The sequence below is a fragment of the Lynx rufus genome, unplaced genomic scaffold (genome assembly GCF_022079265.1).
Source record: "Lynx rufus isolate CCGP_SWC_20201006 ecotype Redwood Valley unplaced genomic scaffold, mLynRuf1.p SCAF_3, whole genome shotgun sequence".
NCBI classification, from domain to species: domain Eukaryota; kingdom Metazoa; phylum Chordata; class Mammalia; order Carnivora; family Felidae; genus Lynx; species Lynx rufus.
In genome coordinates, this window is record NW_025814845.1 from 186,271,600 (window position 1) to 186,290,789 (window position 19,190).

The window sequence follows — 19,190 nt, forward strand, 5'->3', positions numbered from 1 at the left end:
GATCCACTTCAGGAGGGGCCCTGTGCAGCCGGAGGGAGTCAGATCGCTGCCGGAGGTTTGGCTCCGCAGAAGCACAGAGTTGGGTGTTCGCGCGGAGCGAGCAAGTTCCCTGGCCGGAGCCGGTTCCCTTTGGGATTTTGGCTGGGGGATGGGCGGGGGAAATGGCGCTGGAGAGCGCCTTTGTTCCCCGCCAAACTGAGCTCTGTCGTCCGGGGGCTCCGCAGCTCACCCTCCCTTTGTCTTCCAGCCTTCCCGCTTTCTGAGCAGAGCTGTTAACTTATGACCTCCCAGACGCTAAGTCGCGCTTGCTGTCGGAACACAGTCCGTCAGGCCCCTCCGCTTTTGCAAGCCGGACTCGGGGGCTCTGCTTGGCCGGCGAGCCGCCCCTCCGCCCCGGCTCCCTCCCGCCAGTCCGTGGAGCGCGCACCGCCTCGCCGCCCTTCCTACCCTCTTCCGTGGGCCTCTCGTCTGCACTTGGGTCCGGTGACTCTGTTCTGCTAATCCTCTGGCGGTTTTCTGGGTTATTTAGGCAGGTGTAGGTGGAATCTAAGTGATCAGCAGGACGCGCAGTGAGCCCAGCATCCTCCTACGCCGCCATCTTCCTAGTCCCCTACCACATTAGTATTTAAAGTAACAGCCAATCCTCACTCAAGAATCACCAAATACTAGATAGAGCTACCAGAAATGCCTCTGCCGAAGCACAGATAGACAAATGGCTTCTGGACAGACTGCATCTCCCCATCTGAGCTAGGCAAGTAGATGTTTTACTGAAACCAGAGATTCTAGGATATTTCAGACCAGTTCCCTTATGGTTAGGTTGGTTCTGGCTTTGAATATTAGCGTGTGCTTAAAACTTGTCCCATTTGTATCTGCTTTTGATAATTAAAAAAAAATAGCTACACTAAAAGAGAGAGAGAGGAAAAAAAGAAAAAAAGATGGCTACATTGCCAAGGAAAAAAGTTAAATATTGAGGATTCCATGAAAACAACATGGCGCTTCATTGGGTTTTCCAATTTTGCTATACTCTTAAGACACATGTAGGACTCTCTGAATGTCACAAGTGTATATTCTATATTGCTCACAACACTGCTAAGAAGTTATGAGTAATGAGCAGAGTTAAAACAGAAACGAGCACAGACTTAAAATACGGGTGGCTACACAGAGATCTTCTCTCAAGAATTTAAAACACGGGAAGGGAAGTAGGTAGTCAGAAAGACACATGAATATCTATTCCACAGCGTTCTGTGGTCTTTAAAGTAGCCTTTCAAAACGAATCCAGGCTGAAGGAACGAACTTTGTGAGAGAGCTGTCCGAAGGCAGAAATTTTTAGCATGTTGCTTCCACTAATCACCATTCGGTGGCAATAGAGCGCAAACACGTTACAGATCTTTTCCTCAAGGTTTGCGCCTTATAACACCAGGGCGGGGGAAAGGCAAAAGATAGTCTCCTAAGATAACTGGCTTGAGTATCCATATAGAACATAAACACCTGCCTAAAAGACAAAATAAAGACGCTGATCCACCTTATCCATCAGAGTCATCTTTTACTATGAGTGCCAGTCAACATTTTAATTCTGTTTCTTCTTTTTACTTATTTGTGATTTAAGAAATGATCTTTGAGTTTGGGTTCACTGATCTGAAAAATGAAGCTGAATTGTTACCATGACTGTTTTTACAGGACTGGGACACTTGAGAATTAATTGGCACAGCTCTCTGACAACAGAGGGTTAAGGTTGATGAGGGCACCTATACATAACGGAGGAAGTGTGTCTGTGGGAACGGATTCCCTGAGGGGGACAAGATTCTTATCACCATCCTGACCAACTCTTTGGTTTTAGAGAAAAGGAAGCTCAGGCACATATCCAAGGCTACACTGGTAGTCAGTGCCAATACCATGAAGACAGGAATGTGCCCTATTAATGCTACGTGTTCCTCTATGGACCAAATATTTTTTAAGTAAGTTAATTCAAATACTGTAGCTAGTCACATTTCCTCAAAACTAGTTCCTAACTATCCAGATTCACATGGAGATGATTCCTGTTAAAGGTAAACTTAGAAAAGTTCCCGAAGTCACCAAGGTAATAGTGCTAATGAAGGCTGCGATAAATCTTGGCCCGAGCATGTGAAAAGTACAGAGACCTGGTAAGTCAGAAAAGGGGGTGGGAGGTTCATTAAAGGCTATAAAGGAAGAGAAAAGACATACTGCGAAGGATTGGTAAAAACAAGGACGTTACTGGCTGGCTCGCCCAGGAACGTGAGTCCCCTTGAGACATAGACCCCTGTGGCATTAAGGGAGCCACATACTTCTGGCAACAGCCCCATGTTCCCAGTTGTCAAAGGGATGATTCATTTAAATAACTTATGGTGTGAGTTGAATTAAAGGAATTAAAGTAGAATTGTAACGATGACAACAAGAGGTCCCATGTGGACTTTAAAAGTAGATTGTTTTATTTCAACGAACAATCTGATTTTTAAAGCCATATTTAGGGGCACCTGGGTGGCTCAGTCGGTTAAGAATCTGACTTCAGCTTAGGTCCTGATCTCATGGTTCGTGGGTTCGAGCCCCATGTCAGGCTCTGTGCTGACAGCTCGGAGCCTAGAGACTGCTTCAGATTCTGTGTCTCCCTCTCTCTCTCTGTTCCTCTCCGCCTCGCACTCTGTGTGTGTATGTCTCTCTCTCAAAAATGAATAAACGTTTAAAAAAATTAAAAAATTAAGTCATATTCCCATTTAACGGAAAAGAGCAATGAAATTCGACCTCCCAGATTTACCAAGCACCGGATGCCATGATAGAAAAGTAAAGCTTTTACTCAACTTAAAAATATTAGAATGACTTAAACATGTAGAAAGAGCACAACGAAATACATTTTACAAAACATTTTCTCTGAAGATAAGAAAAGATCATCAGATGATATTTTCTTATTTATAACCTTGTTCTGCACTGTAACTGCTGCTATGATGTTTTTGAGAGACAACAGTAGCTGTCCTCGAATGGGCTTTGAAATACAGCATTTTGATTTTTTTAATTACATGTTTAAATTTTTTTGAGCGATTAACATGAGCATTTTTTTTAATTTTTTTTTTTAACATTTATTTATTTTTGAGACAGAGAGAGACAGAGCATGAACGGGGGAGGGGCAGAGAGAGAGGGAGACACAGAATCGGAAGCAGGCTCCAGGCTCTGAGCCATCAGCCCAGAGCCCGACGCGGGGCTCGAACCCACAGACCGCGAGATCGTGACCTGAGCTGAAGTCGGACGCTCAACCGACTGAGCCACCCAGGCGCCCCTAACATGAGCATTTTCAATATCATGTGGCTTGAATGTATAATCTTTGGCCAGAAATTTTACTCCTGGAAGTGTCTTCTAAAGAATGTCCAAAAGAAGTAAATAATTCTTTGTATAAAAATGTTTATAGCATTGCTGCTTATGAACGTGTAAAAAGGCTAGACTAACCTTAACTTCAAAAACAAAAAAGAGAAATGGTTAGGAAAACTAAAAAAATATATCTACACCAACGTGAGGGCATATTATTCTGCAGTGGCTTAAAATGAAAAAGAAGACTAGACAACTATCAGAAAATATTAATAGTAATTGATATATATGTATTTTATTTCTGCATAAAAGTTATATATATATGATTGGATGAGGATTTGAAGAAATTTAATAGGATATAGGCTTGTGGATGGCTTATGTTTATTTTACATATACTATTTACTTATTTATATTTTTATGTATGTATTATTTATATATAAGAATTATAGAATTATTCAATATATTTATATTGAATTAAATGGCCTTAAAATGGTTAGAAAATGGTTTAGTTTTGACTTTTCTTAAAATAGTATATTTTATCATTTTAATAATACATACATTGTAAGTAATTTTATATTGATTTATAGAAGTTTTGTATTTTTAAGCCATACACGTTTCCAATCATTTCCATCCACTCTGTAGTCTTAGGTTTATATATTCCATGCACAGACTGCTGAGTGAAATTTCTAAAAAGTAAACACTTCCAATTAATAGACTGAATGCTTAAAGTTTTAGTAATGTAAGTGCCTGGTATCCTTTTTTTTTTTTTAATGGTTATGTATTTTTGAGAGAGCACAAGCGGGGAAGGGGCAAAGAGAGAGGGACAGAGGATATGAAGCGGGCTCTGTGTTGACAGCTGCCAGCAGTAAGCCCGATGTGGGGCTCGAACTCAGGAACCTGTGAGATCATGACCTGAGCCGAAGTCAGACGCTCAACCGACTGAGTCACCCACGTGCTCTAAGTGCCTCATCTTCTTATGCTAGAAAGACAGCTTGGATGGGAGGGGAGTGAATACAGAATTGAGGAAGGGGAGCAAATTATAGACTCATGGACTGAAAGGGACCCCAGAGTTCTCCATCCATTCTTGGACCAGTGGGATTTTTATGGACAATTTGCAGGGTAAAATTCCCAGCCTGTCGGTAATGCACTCATAATGCAGGGACCCACGAATTGGCCCTGATGTCTAAGGACCTGGATCCATCTAACTCAGTGGTCATCAAGAAGTCACTTTTATAAGTGTCATGCAAACGCCTACTTATCGCATTTTAGCACGCAGCCATCATTTAGAAGAGGATGTCTTTGAACTGTGTTGTGAATGAATTGTAATATTTTTCTTTCCCTGAAATGGTAACGTTTAGGTAGTCGGTAGAAACGACGTTGAGTTTACATATTCGACAAACACGTTAACTTTCATTCGTTGCAATATTTGTGTGGATATGTGGGATGCTAAGGTTTGTCATTTCCAATATTATAAGTATCTATTACAGATACTGGTCTTGATGCTTAGTTTAAAAAGAAAGGAAACTCTTTTGAGAGTTCAGTGCACTGGGAATTTCTACCAATATTTCTCTTCTAAGGTAAAATGTTACATGTTACCTGGATATTGTTTGTTACCCTCTAGTTAAAGTTCTCTGTTTTCTCTTTCTAAAAATGCATGTGTTCTCTCAACATTGAGAACAGAGAGTGTTAATTCAAATGTAGCATGGGATGTCTGCCTATCTACATTTTCATCCGTACTGTATGTGAAAATGTTGTCTGTGAAGGAAAAGTAGAATGAATGTGGCTACTTTGCCGTTAGACTAAATGTGGTTTATTTTCCGCTTGTTTGAGAAAACGCTGAAGAATAAGGTTGTATGAAGGTGTCCAGATTTCCCATTCTAGTGATTTGGTGTCTATGTTCTTGCCATATTCCTGGCCTTTGAAAAATCAATGGGACTAAACCCTGACTTTTCCTTAAAGCTTGAACAGACTAGATTCTAGACACATTCCAAATATTTGAACCTTGGTTATTTTCATTTAATTCAAAGCACCCTTCAAAATATTTGGATTATTAATCCTGCAGAAACCCTTTATTTGGTTTTTTTTCCTTCCTCTTGGTTTTTTACAACAGGAAATATTAAATGTCAAGAAAAGTACCATGCCATTATCCAAATTATCTTTTACTTAGTACCAGTTTAAACGCTGATTACATTGAAAATCATTTCATTTCAGCCACAGCGTCCTGTGTTTACTCATGAAAACATTCAAGGTGGGGGGGAACCGTAAGTATTCTTCTTATCTTCTAAGTTCAAGACTAACCTTGACTCACAAAACAGACAACTGGTGTACCAAAACAGAGGACTTTGCAAGTGAAAGAGGACAAAGTAACTAAAATGAGGCCTCTGTGATCGGTCTCTTTCATAACGTAGAGCAGAAGTTCATTTTAAAAAGAAACCCAATCATTTTGCATAGCAGCCTTCGATTTACACGCCAGAAAAACCTAACGGCGCTCCAGCGATGCCTGAGATTTACGAATCTGCCTCCCTCTTTGTTCTACCAACCATGCAAATTCCAGTAACCACGGCTGTAAAGACACAGAAGTGTCCTAACAGTGGTTGTACACATATCTGAAGACCAGAAGAATGTCAAAGTAGACCAGAAGTGATAAGTCAGTAACAAAATTCCAAGGTTGCCTTTTGACAAAGGTCTTCGGGAATGGCAGCGTATTAAAACAGTCACTGTCATTCAGTTAAATGCCTTTTCCCGCTTACAAATTCCCTCTCCTCTCTGACCCACAAGTCACCTCAAATCGAAGGTGTCACACATTGTCTTTAAGATGCTCTTTGGCGTGTGTATCCATTTCTGCTCCATTTTGCCCATAATAGATGTTCAGCGGCGACCTACTTCCCTACTTACTTTAGCCTGTAGGTCAGGAGCTAGACCCCTGGGAAGGAACACAGATGGGAGCACGGACGGAACTAAACCTTGTGAGGTACCCCTGAGCATAAGCAGGACCTCCAGCCCACGGCGCACGCCCTTCCCCCCTGGGGTAGAGCAAGTGGCCTGGAGCCTTCCTGACCTCTGGCTCCCTCCTCGCTTCTCAGAGACCTGGCAGTGAGCTGAAAGCATGCTCTTCAGAAACCATCTCTCACCTGAGACTGCCTGTCACCGAGGCCAGCCAGAAAGGTTTTCTTGTTAGGGAAAGATTATGAAAAGAACACGCTGGAAGTAAGAATCATTCCGAGTTCCATTTAACTGAAAAAAATTTTTAAAAATCAAGTATGACCTGTAATTCTAAAGTTTTGGTTTGTTGCCTTATTTAAGCAAATGATAGGAACACAACACAAAAAATAAATTCCCGGCCTGTTTAGGTCTATTGTGTTACCAGCACATCGTATTAAGCAGCTGTTAAGGAGATTACGCATTAATAGGTATATTATGTTATACTGTTTTATGTCATAGAAAGTTAATACTTCCAAGTGTGGTCATTTGGGTATTTATGGAAACCACAGAGCTCACAGGTGGGAGAAGGCACTTTTTCAAGGTCCTGCTGTGGACTTTAGAAACATCTACTAAACATTACTAAATTTCTATTTGATTACAACCCCAAGGAGTGGGATGATGGGGTGTCACTTAATTTCTTTCTTTTAAAAAATAGATTGGAATGAAAATAGGTACCTAAGGTTATAATGTTGCCGCAATTCAGAATTATAATAAAATGTGTTACAGGAGACATTGCAAGTTATAGAGACAGCTTCAAACTTGGCTGAGCATTTTTTATTTAAAAGACAAATTTCTTTTTGAAGCATCCTGACCTCACCACCATCATTCATCTCACCGACACATCTTTCAAAATAGCATTTTAATTGTAATTCGGCTGCATTTCCTGTCGTGCAACACTGGTTTTGAAAGCCAGCAGAGGCAGAGGGGTTTCCGGAAGGTTTGTTTATGTTTTCCATGAAACTCCCAATTTTTTTCCTTTTCCCTTTTTTTTTTTTATGTGTGTGTGGTCTAATTAAACCCGAATGGTAAGTAAATGTTGAGGAGCATACTGGCTTTTGTCATACCAAAGTGAAGTAGGAGTTTGTGCCAATTTTGTTTTTTTTAGCCCTTGGGACCTTGAGATTCTTCAAGCAGCTGGGGTTTGGTGGCCTTAAATGGGCCTGTCTCCATAAGAGTTTGGACAAGTGCCCAAGGGAAGAAGGCTGAAGCCTCAAAAGCTCAATCAGAGAATCAGTGTTTCCCAAAGGGAGAGCTTCAATGTATATCCATAGAATCAGCAGCCCAGGAATGACTTTCTCCCTCAAATGTGACACTGGCAAAGGGACCAGGTTGAAATCAACTTTCCCCACATGAATATAGAAAAGATAGCGTCCCTTCACCAGAGCAGCCTCCAAATCAAATCCTTAAAGCAAACAACAAAATAATAGGTCTCCTCTAATCAGGGCTGGCCCTGTGGAAATAGTGAAATTAAGCAATGTTGGTTTTCAACACCTCCCTGTCTTTTTTACCACTGCTCTGGGATTCTGGCTACCTTTCTCTGTCCTTCTCCTTAATCAGAATCCTTTTTCAACAGAAGACATCAGATGCCCAGTTTCAAAAGAGCACAAGTGGCAGAAAAGATTCCCTAGCAGGATAAAATATTAACAGGGAAAGACAGCTCTAATGTTGTGATTTCAGGCTTTGGTACCAGCCAGAGAAAATAATGTATTCTAGGAGATGATGTTAGGCATCACATCTCACCAGCTCTTTCCCAGACAACCACCACCATCGCTAACCCCCACCACAAGCCAACTTTATCTGGGTCCCCCAATCTGAAAAAGTTCATGGACAGAGAGGAAAGCCAACGGAGCCATGTCCCTGATTTATGACATGCTGTTTGAGTTCAAATGATAGAATAGTTTTGTTCCCCCAAAATGTGATTTTCTGACTGAATGAAGTAATTAGATGTAAATCATTCTTGTTCCAGCAGTATTCAATATTATCTGCTTTCTAAAGTTGACCTTAAAAATCCAAAGGGCCCTGAAATGTGGTTTTTATTTTCTTGCACTGGCAGAATTACACAACTGTTATAAGAAGCAGCAAAAACAAAAGTTCACTGAGTTTTTAAAATCCCCCTCATTCTATTGGTAATATTTTAATAGTGATAGAAAGTTTTCATGTTAATTGCGTATCAATTGCTTCTTGAACTGCTCAGCTGCTAGGACTTGTGTCTTCACTTTCCGAAATGCCAATCCATGTTAATATGCAGTAAAATACATACTATTTTGTTAACCACAAATTCAATTTTACTGATCAATGTCACCCAAATAAAGGCGTTCAAAGAATTCAGGCAGAGAAAGGAAACTGGTAGCATTCTGTCAGTAATTCTTTTTTACATAAAATTATTTCAAGGGAGAGTTCCAACATCAAACACAATTTCTCCAGGACCCTTTTTAAAACGAAACTTATACCCATAATCTATTGTTTGATATTGGCTCAGTAATCAGTGAGCATAGAATACACCTGCTTGACTTCAGAGGTGAATTACATCAGATTTTCAAATTCTAAATCCTCATAAAACACTGATTCCAACTATAAAACTAAGTGGCTGTAAAGAATTCCTGTTGGCGGAAAAAATAACCTTTTCTTTTACAGTAATCCCCACATAGCGATTTAGAAGACATGACTAACACAGTTTGCACATCTCAATTTAGAATCACTTGAAAATTCAACTTGGAAGTCCCAATTATTTGCTTTTGATTATAGTCAGCTAAACCTGTAACCCTTTCTCATTTTTACATTGCTGGATAATGCACATATCACTTCTTTTATATTCTATACTCTTATTTAATGTCTTCATGATATCTATGAGTGGACAATTGGAATCCAGGCCTGATTTAGAAATGTCAAAATGTTTTAATCCAACTTGTGGATACTCTAACCTTCCACAAATACTCCTCACTGTAGTTTTGAAATGCTATCAATGTGGTCTAAGTCCCATGAAAATCTAAATATTTCTATTTACTTTTCACGCTTACCAAAGATTTATACTAATTTCACACGTTAATAAGAATAGAAACGTTGACAGCAAAATGACTATTGTATAATTTTCTATAGTTTCACAAAGGTGTAAAGATTTGTTTTTAAACGCATCCATTTGTCCTGTTTAAGGTTTCAGGCTCTGTATAACTATACTCCTAGGAATGAAGATGAGCTGGAACTCAGAGAAAGCGATGTCATTGATGTGATGGAGAAGTGTGACGATGGATGGTTTGTGGGTATGTGTACACTTCCTCCCACACCCTCCTTCCACACCCCTCTGGCCGCCTTAGAACTTGCTCGTATTTGCTCACTTGCGATAGGCAAAGGCACTTGCGATGCCTCGGATCTTTCACACGTTGCCCTGCATTTTTTTTTTTTTAATTTTTTTTTTTCAACGTTTATTTATTTTTTTGGGACAGAGAGAGACAGAGCATGAACGGGGGAGGGGCAGAGAGAGAGGGAGACACAGAATCGGAAACAGGCTCCAGGCTCTGAGCCATCAGCCCAGAGCCTGACGCGGGGCTCGAACTCACGGACCGCGAGATCGTGACCTGGCTGAAGTCGGACGCTTAACCGACTGCGCCACCCAGGCGCCCCATGCCCTGCATTTTTAATATGGCTTAGTATCTACTGCTTTGGCCATACGTGATTTTTCTGCTAGTTTTAGTTCCACTTCCACTGGGAGAAGCAAATGTCTTCGAATAGCACCAACCAGGAAAGACCGAGGTCTAAGAACCATAACAACGGTGTTTCCTAAACGAGAAACAGTATCACTCTGTCGGGTGGGCGGTTAGGTGTCCGCAGTGAGGATCTAATTGGAAAAAAACAAGACGCAGCGAGCAGTTCATCTACTTACTAGGTCTGATGTTAAGTGCCCCGAAAGTTCAATGATCCACCTTTATGTTAATTTTTGGTAAAAGTTGAGAGAGGTTCCATTCTTACCACTTAAAAGGCAATCACGTTCTTACCATCTTAAAAGAAGACTAGAGCTTTTCTGAGAAAACTTTTGTAGATAAGAGAATCATACAATGGGACACACAGGAAAGAGGTAGAAAGAAAGAAAGAAAGAAAGAAAGAAAGAAAGAAAGAAAGAAAGAAAGAAAGAAAGAAAGAAAGAAAGAAAGAAAGACAGGCAGAGGGGAGAGAGGAGACAAGATGAGGGAACCAGGGCTTTCTATAGACAGGTAATCAGTGAGGAAAATAATCAAAGAACCGAGCAGACACCAGCCTCTGCTTCTGTTCATATTAATCCCCCCATTTAGAACAAAAGTAAATGGCTAACCCACACAGGTGAAAAGAAAATCAAACCAAGACAAGAAGTTCCAGAATGTAAATGAAACCGTAGAGCCTCTCTTCACTCCATTCGCGCTAGAAATCCTAAGGAAGAATTCAGCACACCAACCTTTATTAACAGTTTCAAAGGAATTCTGTTATGTGAAACCGAAGGCAATCACGATGATGGCCAGTCGTACCTGATGATGAACCCCTGTCTACAAAGAGTTCTTGGCCTTTTTTTTTCCTTTGGTGACTGTAAATTTTTATGTTTTAGCAAGGACTCTGGCAGTGCTATTTGTAAATGAATGAGGCGGCATTCAGCGTGATCTTCTGTGACATCACAAAACTGGATAGTCCCTGATAGGCCATTGTTACACCGCGTGGCACTTTTCTAGTCCATCCCATCACACTGCCAGCCTTGTCTTTATTTAGATTGTCCTTGAAAACGTCACTTCCCCCGTGCTTTTTCCTTTCCTCACTCTTGCCTAGCAGCCTTGGTGATGGAGCATCCTTATACTCAACATCGTTACACTTAAAAACCCACCTCCTCAGCGGGACTGTCTTTCCCTCCACGCGGGGAGGCGGAGCTTTTTTTTCCCTTCAGTCTGGTGCGGGCTGGGAGCGCAGCGCCGAACCTTAGGAGGCAGTGAAGGCGGCAGGCAGTACAAATAAAACCGCTCACTTTGTCTGCTATGCCTTCAAGTGAGTTTGCTCTCTTTCCCAAACCCTGCTGGGCTTGCTCTCTTAGTGAAGGCTTGTAAATGAAGAGCTTTCAAGACCGCAAGAAAAACCGATTATTTCATTGCTGTCCGTTTCATTTGCTGCTTCTATTTTCAGGAACCTCGAGAAGAACCAAATTCTTTGGTACTTTTCCCGGAAACTATGTCAAGAGGCTGTGAATCACTCTCCCTCCTTTTTACGCTGCATTTCAGCACCACATCTGTATAACCTTGCCTGAAAGATACCCTTAGGCCTCCTCCTCCCGCTGTCCTGCCTTCCAGTTTCCAGTAGAAGTTCACCCACTGTCACCATCTCTATCTGCCACCAGACCACCAGCAAAGGAACTTCCTGCTGCCCCGCCCTGGGGAGGCTAGCAGACTCGCTTCCGCATGAAAGTGCATATCCCTGATGTCTGCTCTAAACTTTGAGAAGTCGATACGTGAGATCAGAAAGAAAATCATTATAGTTAGAAAGGGTTACGTATTTGAGGCAAAAAAAAAAAAAAAAAAAAGGAAATGTCTCAAGGAGACTCTCTAGTTCACTTCGAAAGATATTCTCCCCTCAGGCAGCCAGAGATTGTGTATTACTAAATGCTGTGTTTGCATTTTCGCATCCTTAGCTTGGCAGTGTATTTTCCTTTCACGAGTTTGCCTAGTGTCCTGGTTTACACGACATGAAAACTGTACTTCGGCTATCGTTTGCCTGCACTTATATATTGTAATACGCACAGTGATTACAAAAATCTAAAGCAAGAGTAGGAAAGTTAATCCGAATGAGTGTGATTTTGTTGATTGAATGTGAGTTTTCAAATAGGAGCCTTTTCCTGCAGTCTCTTCTGTACTTTTTAGAAGTGCAAACCGTAAGTGATTAAGAGCCTTTGGTAATAATCATGAGACTATAAGAGGTTTAGCTAGACGACAAAAAAAAAAAACAAAAACAAAAACAAAAAAAAAAACCTATTGTGTTGTAAAGTTGCATTGCTATTTTATATTAAAATGTAATAATCAGCATCATGAACAATGAGCTCTTAGTGTTTTATTTATCTGATAAAATTTTAATAAAAACAGTGTTAGTGAGAGGTGCAAAGAATTATCCTAACGTAGACACTTGAAAGTATCTGTAAGCAATATTCATAGGTAAGATTTCACTGTGTGCACACATATACATTTGAGATTGTGTGAAAACAGACAATCCATATGGTATGTTGTACATTTTATGGAAATGTAAAGGAATCCCACACATTATTTTATAGAAATAGAGTACTTCAGAAGCATCACAAGTATGAAGGCTGGTTTTAGCAAGGATTATGATCAATACAATTATTTTTACTATGATAATTATTTTTCTTCTATGGAACTCAGAATCCTGGCTACATTTGAGGACAGGAATATGTTGAGCCTGATTTTCCTGGTGTGTGTAAAAATATTTCCTCGGAATACATTAGGCACTTTTTAGAGGCAATGTTAAATCATTCGGGTTATATTTTCTGCCCTGAAGTAGACATTTACAAAATGGTTTTGGGACCTGAAAGATTTAATGTGGTCAACAGTGCCTGAATTACACATACCTTGAGAACTAGCTTTGTATTTCTTATGACTTTGCATAAGAACTATTCATATTTGGATCTTGAGCACCTTATAGATAAAACTTTTTATGGCGTTTCTTCCGTGGACAGTGATTGATCTTTTCACAACGTACGTAGGCCCTAGCATTTTGTACATATGTTTGCTCTTTTGTACAGACTATTTAGTTGTTGAGAAAATGGGAATTTCCTAATTTGGTCTTTATCCTTCACTTTAAACTAAGCTAAAACACTTTCAACAGATTATCCTTTACATATCCCACAGATCACAAGCACGCCTTGATTGCGCGATTCTGTAAGATAGCATTTATGCAAAAGTTTATGAACTTACAAGATCTGAGCAGCCAAACTGAAATGTACATAAATACTGATTACAGAGGAATCTCATTAGAAAGAAGGTAAAGAAACATCTTTGAGTAGACTACCTTGATTACTGTCAAATTCACAAGCAGCTTTATATTTTAAAGGCTTTGGGTTTGAAATTGAGTCAACTGCATGCAGCTTTGCTGATAAATGAATATTTATCTTTGATGCCATTTATGAGAAAAGATTTCAATATCTGTTGCCTGTCATATTTAAGAAAAATTACTGTTTCTACTCTCTGTATCTGATTTTAAAAGGAAAAATATTCATACCTGGCTTTCAGCTTATTGACTTTGAATTCTTATAAGCGAAGGTCGTTGTGTTTTTCTTGAATAGACATCTAATAAATTTTGCTTGGAAGTATACCTTAGTTTTTCTTTTTGACATTTCTCCGTAAGAAAATTGTGTAGTTTACCCCCAATTTCTTCCGTAAGCCAAGAGAAAATGCATTTACTCTATGTTCTCCTGATACACAAATGGAGAAAAGATGTATATGCATCAGCTCAGAGAAGAAATATTCTTTAAACTCATCACTAAACCTCATTTGCGGAATGAATACTCTTTGGCTGAAAATCACCACTCAGCTAAAAGCAACACATTTAAAAATATTTCTGCCTCAGAAACAGCTATTTTTCCAAGAAGTTAATTACAGGAAGTTGGAAGCACTTTCTCAACTCAACTACCTTAAATTTTAAAATTACTTCCCTAAAAAGCTTTATCACCATCGGCATGGGCAGTCCCTGGTAATACCCACAAGCTTTTGGCAAATTTCAAATTATGTGCTTTTCTCACACACAAATAGTAAAGGGCTAGCTCCCCACCTTGGATCCTTTCTAATAGACCTTGGACCCTTGTGGTTCTATGTGTATCAGCCCTCATCGACATCTATCTCTCGCATTCAGAAACACATACATTCCTCTGTTGGCAATTGCGTTATCAGAGGTGTTTTGTCAAGTTGGTTCACCTTAATTCTCACCTTGGACCCTTCCATTCCATTGGATAACTTCCACTGTATATTAGCTCTCCACCAAAATGTGTTCCCTTTGTGTGAAGAATATGCCCCAGAATATTCTTTTGTTCCTGTTTCCATCAGAGCACTTATGGGTAATTTCACCAGGTGAATCTGAATCTGATAAGGTCGGGGTGCTTATCTGTGTACTCCGGGTGTCTCTTTCCATTGCTCTCTTCAAGTGAATCTCTTGCCAAATGATCAACACCCTGAAAATACAAATCTGGGATTTTAAAAACACACCCATCAAAATCTAGATTCCCTCTTCCCACTTGAGAATTACTCACTTGGGCTTCTCCGTAAAACCTGCTGAAATGGCACAGCAGCCTTATCAAAGCCCCGCGCCCAGGAACCCCCTCCACACCTTTGCGGTTTGCCCAGACTTGTATCCCCGCCATGCGGGTACTGCTCTGAGGTCCAGAGCAACTACACCACGGTGTGACGTGCCTGCGATGCCTCCTCGTTGTGGATGCCAGCATTCCAGGTGGAATCTTGAATTACTTTTTGCTTTAGAATTGCCTCACTTTTAGTAACCTATCTTACTTGATTTTATGTCAACGCATGCGCATCATCATACACCAAAAATTACTTTAAGGCATGCCATTTATGCTACTAGAAGCCTCCCTGGCAGGTGGAGTAGGGTCCCTTGTTGCAAACTCAGTACGGCAGGGCCTGTAAAGCACTGTCTGCTTATCCGCCTCGATCTGCTGTGGACTCACATCTGTGCACTAGTCGGCCCTCTCAGTCAGTGAAAGAGTGGCAACAAGGGACCCTCTGGTACCTTAGGTGCCAAATTTTAATCCCTCCTTTAGCGACACCCTCACTAAAAGCAGGTATGCCCAGCTCTTATTTGATGGAAAGCAAAAAGAACCTGTTTGAGTAACTGTTCCCATGATCATTCACTGCTTGATCTCTGTGTAGGTGGTCAGTTCGCGTGGCCTGATTATTTCTTCCTATTCTTGTCCAGATTTCAGCCGCAAGAGGTGGTATACTTTGAGGAATCAGGTAATCCAAAAGACTAAGTATTCTGTCAGCTTCCAAAAGTCTGTTTATTTAAAGACTGAATCATTCCATCTTCCTTTCCAGATTATAGCCTTCTAATAGCTATTTACGTATAGTTATGGTTTCAAATCATGTCCTCATCGTGAATGATTGGCTCAGAGCACAAGCAGAGACTGGCGTTATTAATAAGTGGTCTACACCAGGGATTGGCAACCTAAGGCCTGTGGACCAAATTCAGCTTGCTACCTGTTTTTTTATGGCTTGCAAATTAGGAATAACCATTGGCGTCTCACTATTTGTATAGATAGACATTGGCGATCAATTTGATGATAGGGAACACAAATTTTGAACCCCAATTAAGTGAAATGTTGTCTCCCCAGAAAAAGGATCTGTTTCCTCTCACTGGTAGATCTACACTAAAAACTTTACCCCAATATTACTGTATTTTGAATTTCATCAATAAACTGGTGGAAATTTGTTTTCTCTTTGTTACATAATTGTGTACATATTATCCTCAATTTTGCCTCCTGGCACACAAAACCTAAAATATTTACTATCAGTCTCACTAGAGACAAAGCCTGTGAAACCCTGGTCTATGCCAACTGACAGCAACAAACCGGAAAACTGACCAGAGGGAAAGGAACACTGAACGTCCGCTGTATTACCAGGCGGTAACTTACATGCGTCCCACGGGTTTATCTTCACAACAAATCTAAGAGGAAATCAGCTTTGTGCCTATTTTATAGGTGACGAAGCTGAGGCTCTGAGAAGTTGATATGAAACGTAAGATGGAAATCAGATTCAAAATATGGTTTGTCTATCTTCCAAGCCTGTGCTCTTTCTTCTGAATCAACCAAGCTTGGTGCTAAACACACTGTTGATCTAACCGTGCGCTCCGAGTTAAACAGCTACATCCGCTTACCTCCTTCCGCCCCATCATTTTCCCAGACTCTGCCATCACGAGGAGTCAGCCACTCATAACAGCCCCTTGCTGTGCATGGGATGACGAGAGAGGGTGTAATAGCGAAATAGTGTTTCCCTGAGGAAAGCTAACTTTCGATTCTAAAAGCACATGGTAACCAGGGAGAAAATGACTTTGATTATTGACGTTTTAATTGAGCATAAGCCTGTCCATGAGTTATGATTCATTATGGCCCTAGGGACTGTTGCTTATGAGCCAACTCAGCTCTGGGAAACTCTGGGTGCTTTGGGAAGTTCTTGGTATTGTTGAGCCACTGGGAGAGAGACAAGCCCAGCATGCTCTAGGAACGCAGTGTGCTTACAGAACATCTTTTCAATATACCAAGTCCCAGGATACGCTAGCCATTCTCCGCTGGACGACTCGCTAAGCCTTAGCTCACTGCTAAATTCAGCCACTCAGCTCAGGAAAATTCCATCTGAGCTCATGCACATACATATATCTTGACCCAAAAAACTTTCAGTGCAAGACAGAAATCTGCCTAGCAAATCTTCACCTGTTCTTTTGGGGTTTCTTGTTTCATCCTTTTCCCTAAAATACGATGGGTGACTCAGTAGTCCCAGTGTCTTCTAAAAATAAGTGCCATTTCAAACAAAACTCTTGTTACCAATAACAACACCCGTGGACAAGTGTCAAGGAAGCTTGAGAATGACTTCTTGAAGCATTTTTTTCCTTTTTAATTATACAGGCAACAGACACTTAACGGGAAAAAGTTAGAAATATAAATGAGTAAAAAGAAGAAACATAGAATCACTAACAGTCCCATTTAGGGTACAGATTACACTTTGGAATACACTCTTCCAGAGTGTTTTCTGCACGTGCAGATTAGTGTGTTTCTAGTACGTAGTGTGCAGGCAAAAGTGGATTCATACCGAACATACTGTTTCATAACCCGCACTTAATATTGAGCAGGACTCTGAAAACTAAGAAGAAGGAGGAGGAGGGGAGGGGAGAAGGGGGGGAGAAATCAGGTTTCCAAGTCAATGTGACACTACCAAGGTTCATAAAAAGAGTGAGGAAAAGTCAAAGTCAATCCCCAGGACTTATGAACCTGTAATTAATTCAAAGTCAAGAAGCAAGAATTACAGAATTATCACTAGGCTGGAAAATCTGTTGCAATCTGAGGAATTGCTATGGGGAGGAGAGAAAAGACGAAGAGGGAAAAGAAAATAACATTTATTAGCCCCCTACCATAAGCTATCACACGTGTGAGGCATTTTTATAGCTAAGGAGTGGCCAAAGAAACAGAGATGTTAAATTGAAATATATGTGAACTTCAGAGCAGTGGAATGCAACCTCCAAACCATCTTGGACGTTAGCAAAGTGCACAGGTTTTGAGTCAAAACTGACAGGACAGATAATCATTTATTTTGAAAGTAGATATATTCCAGACAAGTTAGATCGAAAACGTCTTTATAATGTGAAAGCACAGTGCTGCTCACCCAGGACAATGTTGTTTCTTTCCTAGGGGACACTAGGCAATGTGTGGAGACATTTGTGCTTGTCACAACTCGGGGTGGCAGGTATATCACTGCTGGCGTCCAGGGCGTAGGGGCCAGGAATGCTTCTAAACCCTCCCGGATACAGGGCTGTCCTCACAACAAGTATCCAGCCCCACATGTCTGTAGTGCTGAGGTTCAGAACTGCTGCTCGGGGGAACCCATACTACTTAGGGGAACCATACTGTAGCTCATCTTATTAAACATTTTTTTTTAATCCATGGTTAAAGAGCCGAGAGCCAGAGGCCTAACGGTCTCTATATTCTCCCTACATCTGGCAATACCAGATACTTTGGCAGAAAGCAGTCCCTCTTCCCAAATTTGGGAGGTAAGAACAAAATGCATACAAAAGTAAATATGGAGTAAGATAATAGGTGATTGCTTATAGATAAACATTAATCTGTGGGAAATCTCTGTGGACAAAATGGCCCATCTAGAGCAGAGTACATTCTCTCCTACAGAGGATCTCAGAGAGAGTGTAGTTGTGTCAGGGGCTGGGTGTGTGAGGTAAGATGAGTTCAGTTATTAGGAAGCTGTTCGTAGGTCTCATGGTTGGTGAAGAGAGACTCCACCTCCTTCCAGAAGACATGCAGACCATAGGGGGTTCGCGACGAGGCTAGCCTGGGCTCTGAGTGAGAACCTGGAAGGTGCCGTCTCCTGAGGCTTAACTTGAGGCATCCAACTGTGCCCCTCAAATCATTCACACCATCTGCAGCGAGAGTCACATCTACGTTCCTAGTGAATAAAAGACTGGGAACATTCTCGTCTCTAGTCAACACCTACAGGAATAGTGACCATTTAAACACAAAAGGAGGAGCACAGTCTCTGATATGGCTGACCTATATCCCCCCAAATTCGTATTTCAGTTGAAGCCCTAACCACCAGGACCTCAGAATGTGACTCTAATTGAAGGTAGGGCCTTTAAAGAGGTAAATAAGGTAAAATGAGGTCAGATGGGTGGCCCCTAATTCAGTATGACCGCGGAGATTCAGACACAGATGTGCGCAGAAAGTAGACCGTGTAAAGACCCAGGGAGAAAACAGCTACCTCTAGGCCAAGAAGAGAGGCCTCCAGGAGACTCCGTTCTTGTTGACACTTTGATCGTAGACCCGTAGCCCCCCAATGTGAGAAAATAAATTTCTGTTGCGTAAGTCACCCAGTCTGTGGTCCTCTGCGACGGCAGTACTACAAAAATAATCCAGTCCTTCCCTCCGGACCTCTCACCTCTACACACTCTTCCTTCTCGGCTCCCCAATTCTCGGTGGGCAGTACACGTATCTTGCTCCCCAGACGACTGCAACTCCCCCTCCCCCAACTCTGTCCTTGATCTGACATTTGCATATAAAAACAAGATATAACAAAGGATAACTATTGAGTAGTTCCTGCTTACGCCTTCACGGAGAGAAGAGACCCCTTTTCCCTGGCACCGCACGCGTGCGCGTGCAC

The 19,190-nt window shown here is 41.1% G+C and overlaps 1 protein-coding gene across 13 annotated transcripts in view; it reads left to right on the plus strand.

The window, feature by feature from the left end:
* SORBS2 (sorbin and SH3 domain containing 2) overlaps nt 1-11,748 on the plus strand; it is a 102,002-nt gene extending 90,254 nt beyond the window's left edge. For all 13 annotated transcript variants that reach the window (XM_047092125.1, XM_047092126.1, XM_047092127.1 and 10 more), the window contains 3 exons: nt 5,524-5,573; nt 9,445-9,551; nt 11,428-11,748. In XM_047092125.1, coding sequence (XP_046948081.1) covers nt 5,524-5,573; nt 9,445-9,551; nt 11,428-11,489 — 219 coding nt within the window. In that variant the 3' untranslated portion in view covers nt 11,490-11,748. The remainder of the gene's footprint in view (nt 1-5,523; nt 5,574-9,444; nt 9,552-11,427) is intronic.
* Nucleotides 11,749-19,190: the final 7,442 nt, after the last annotated feature.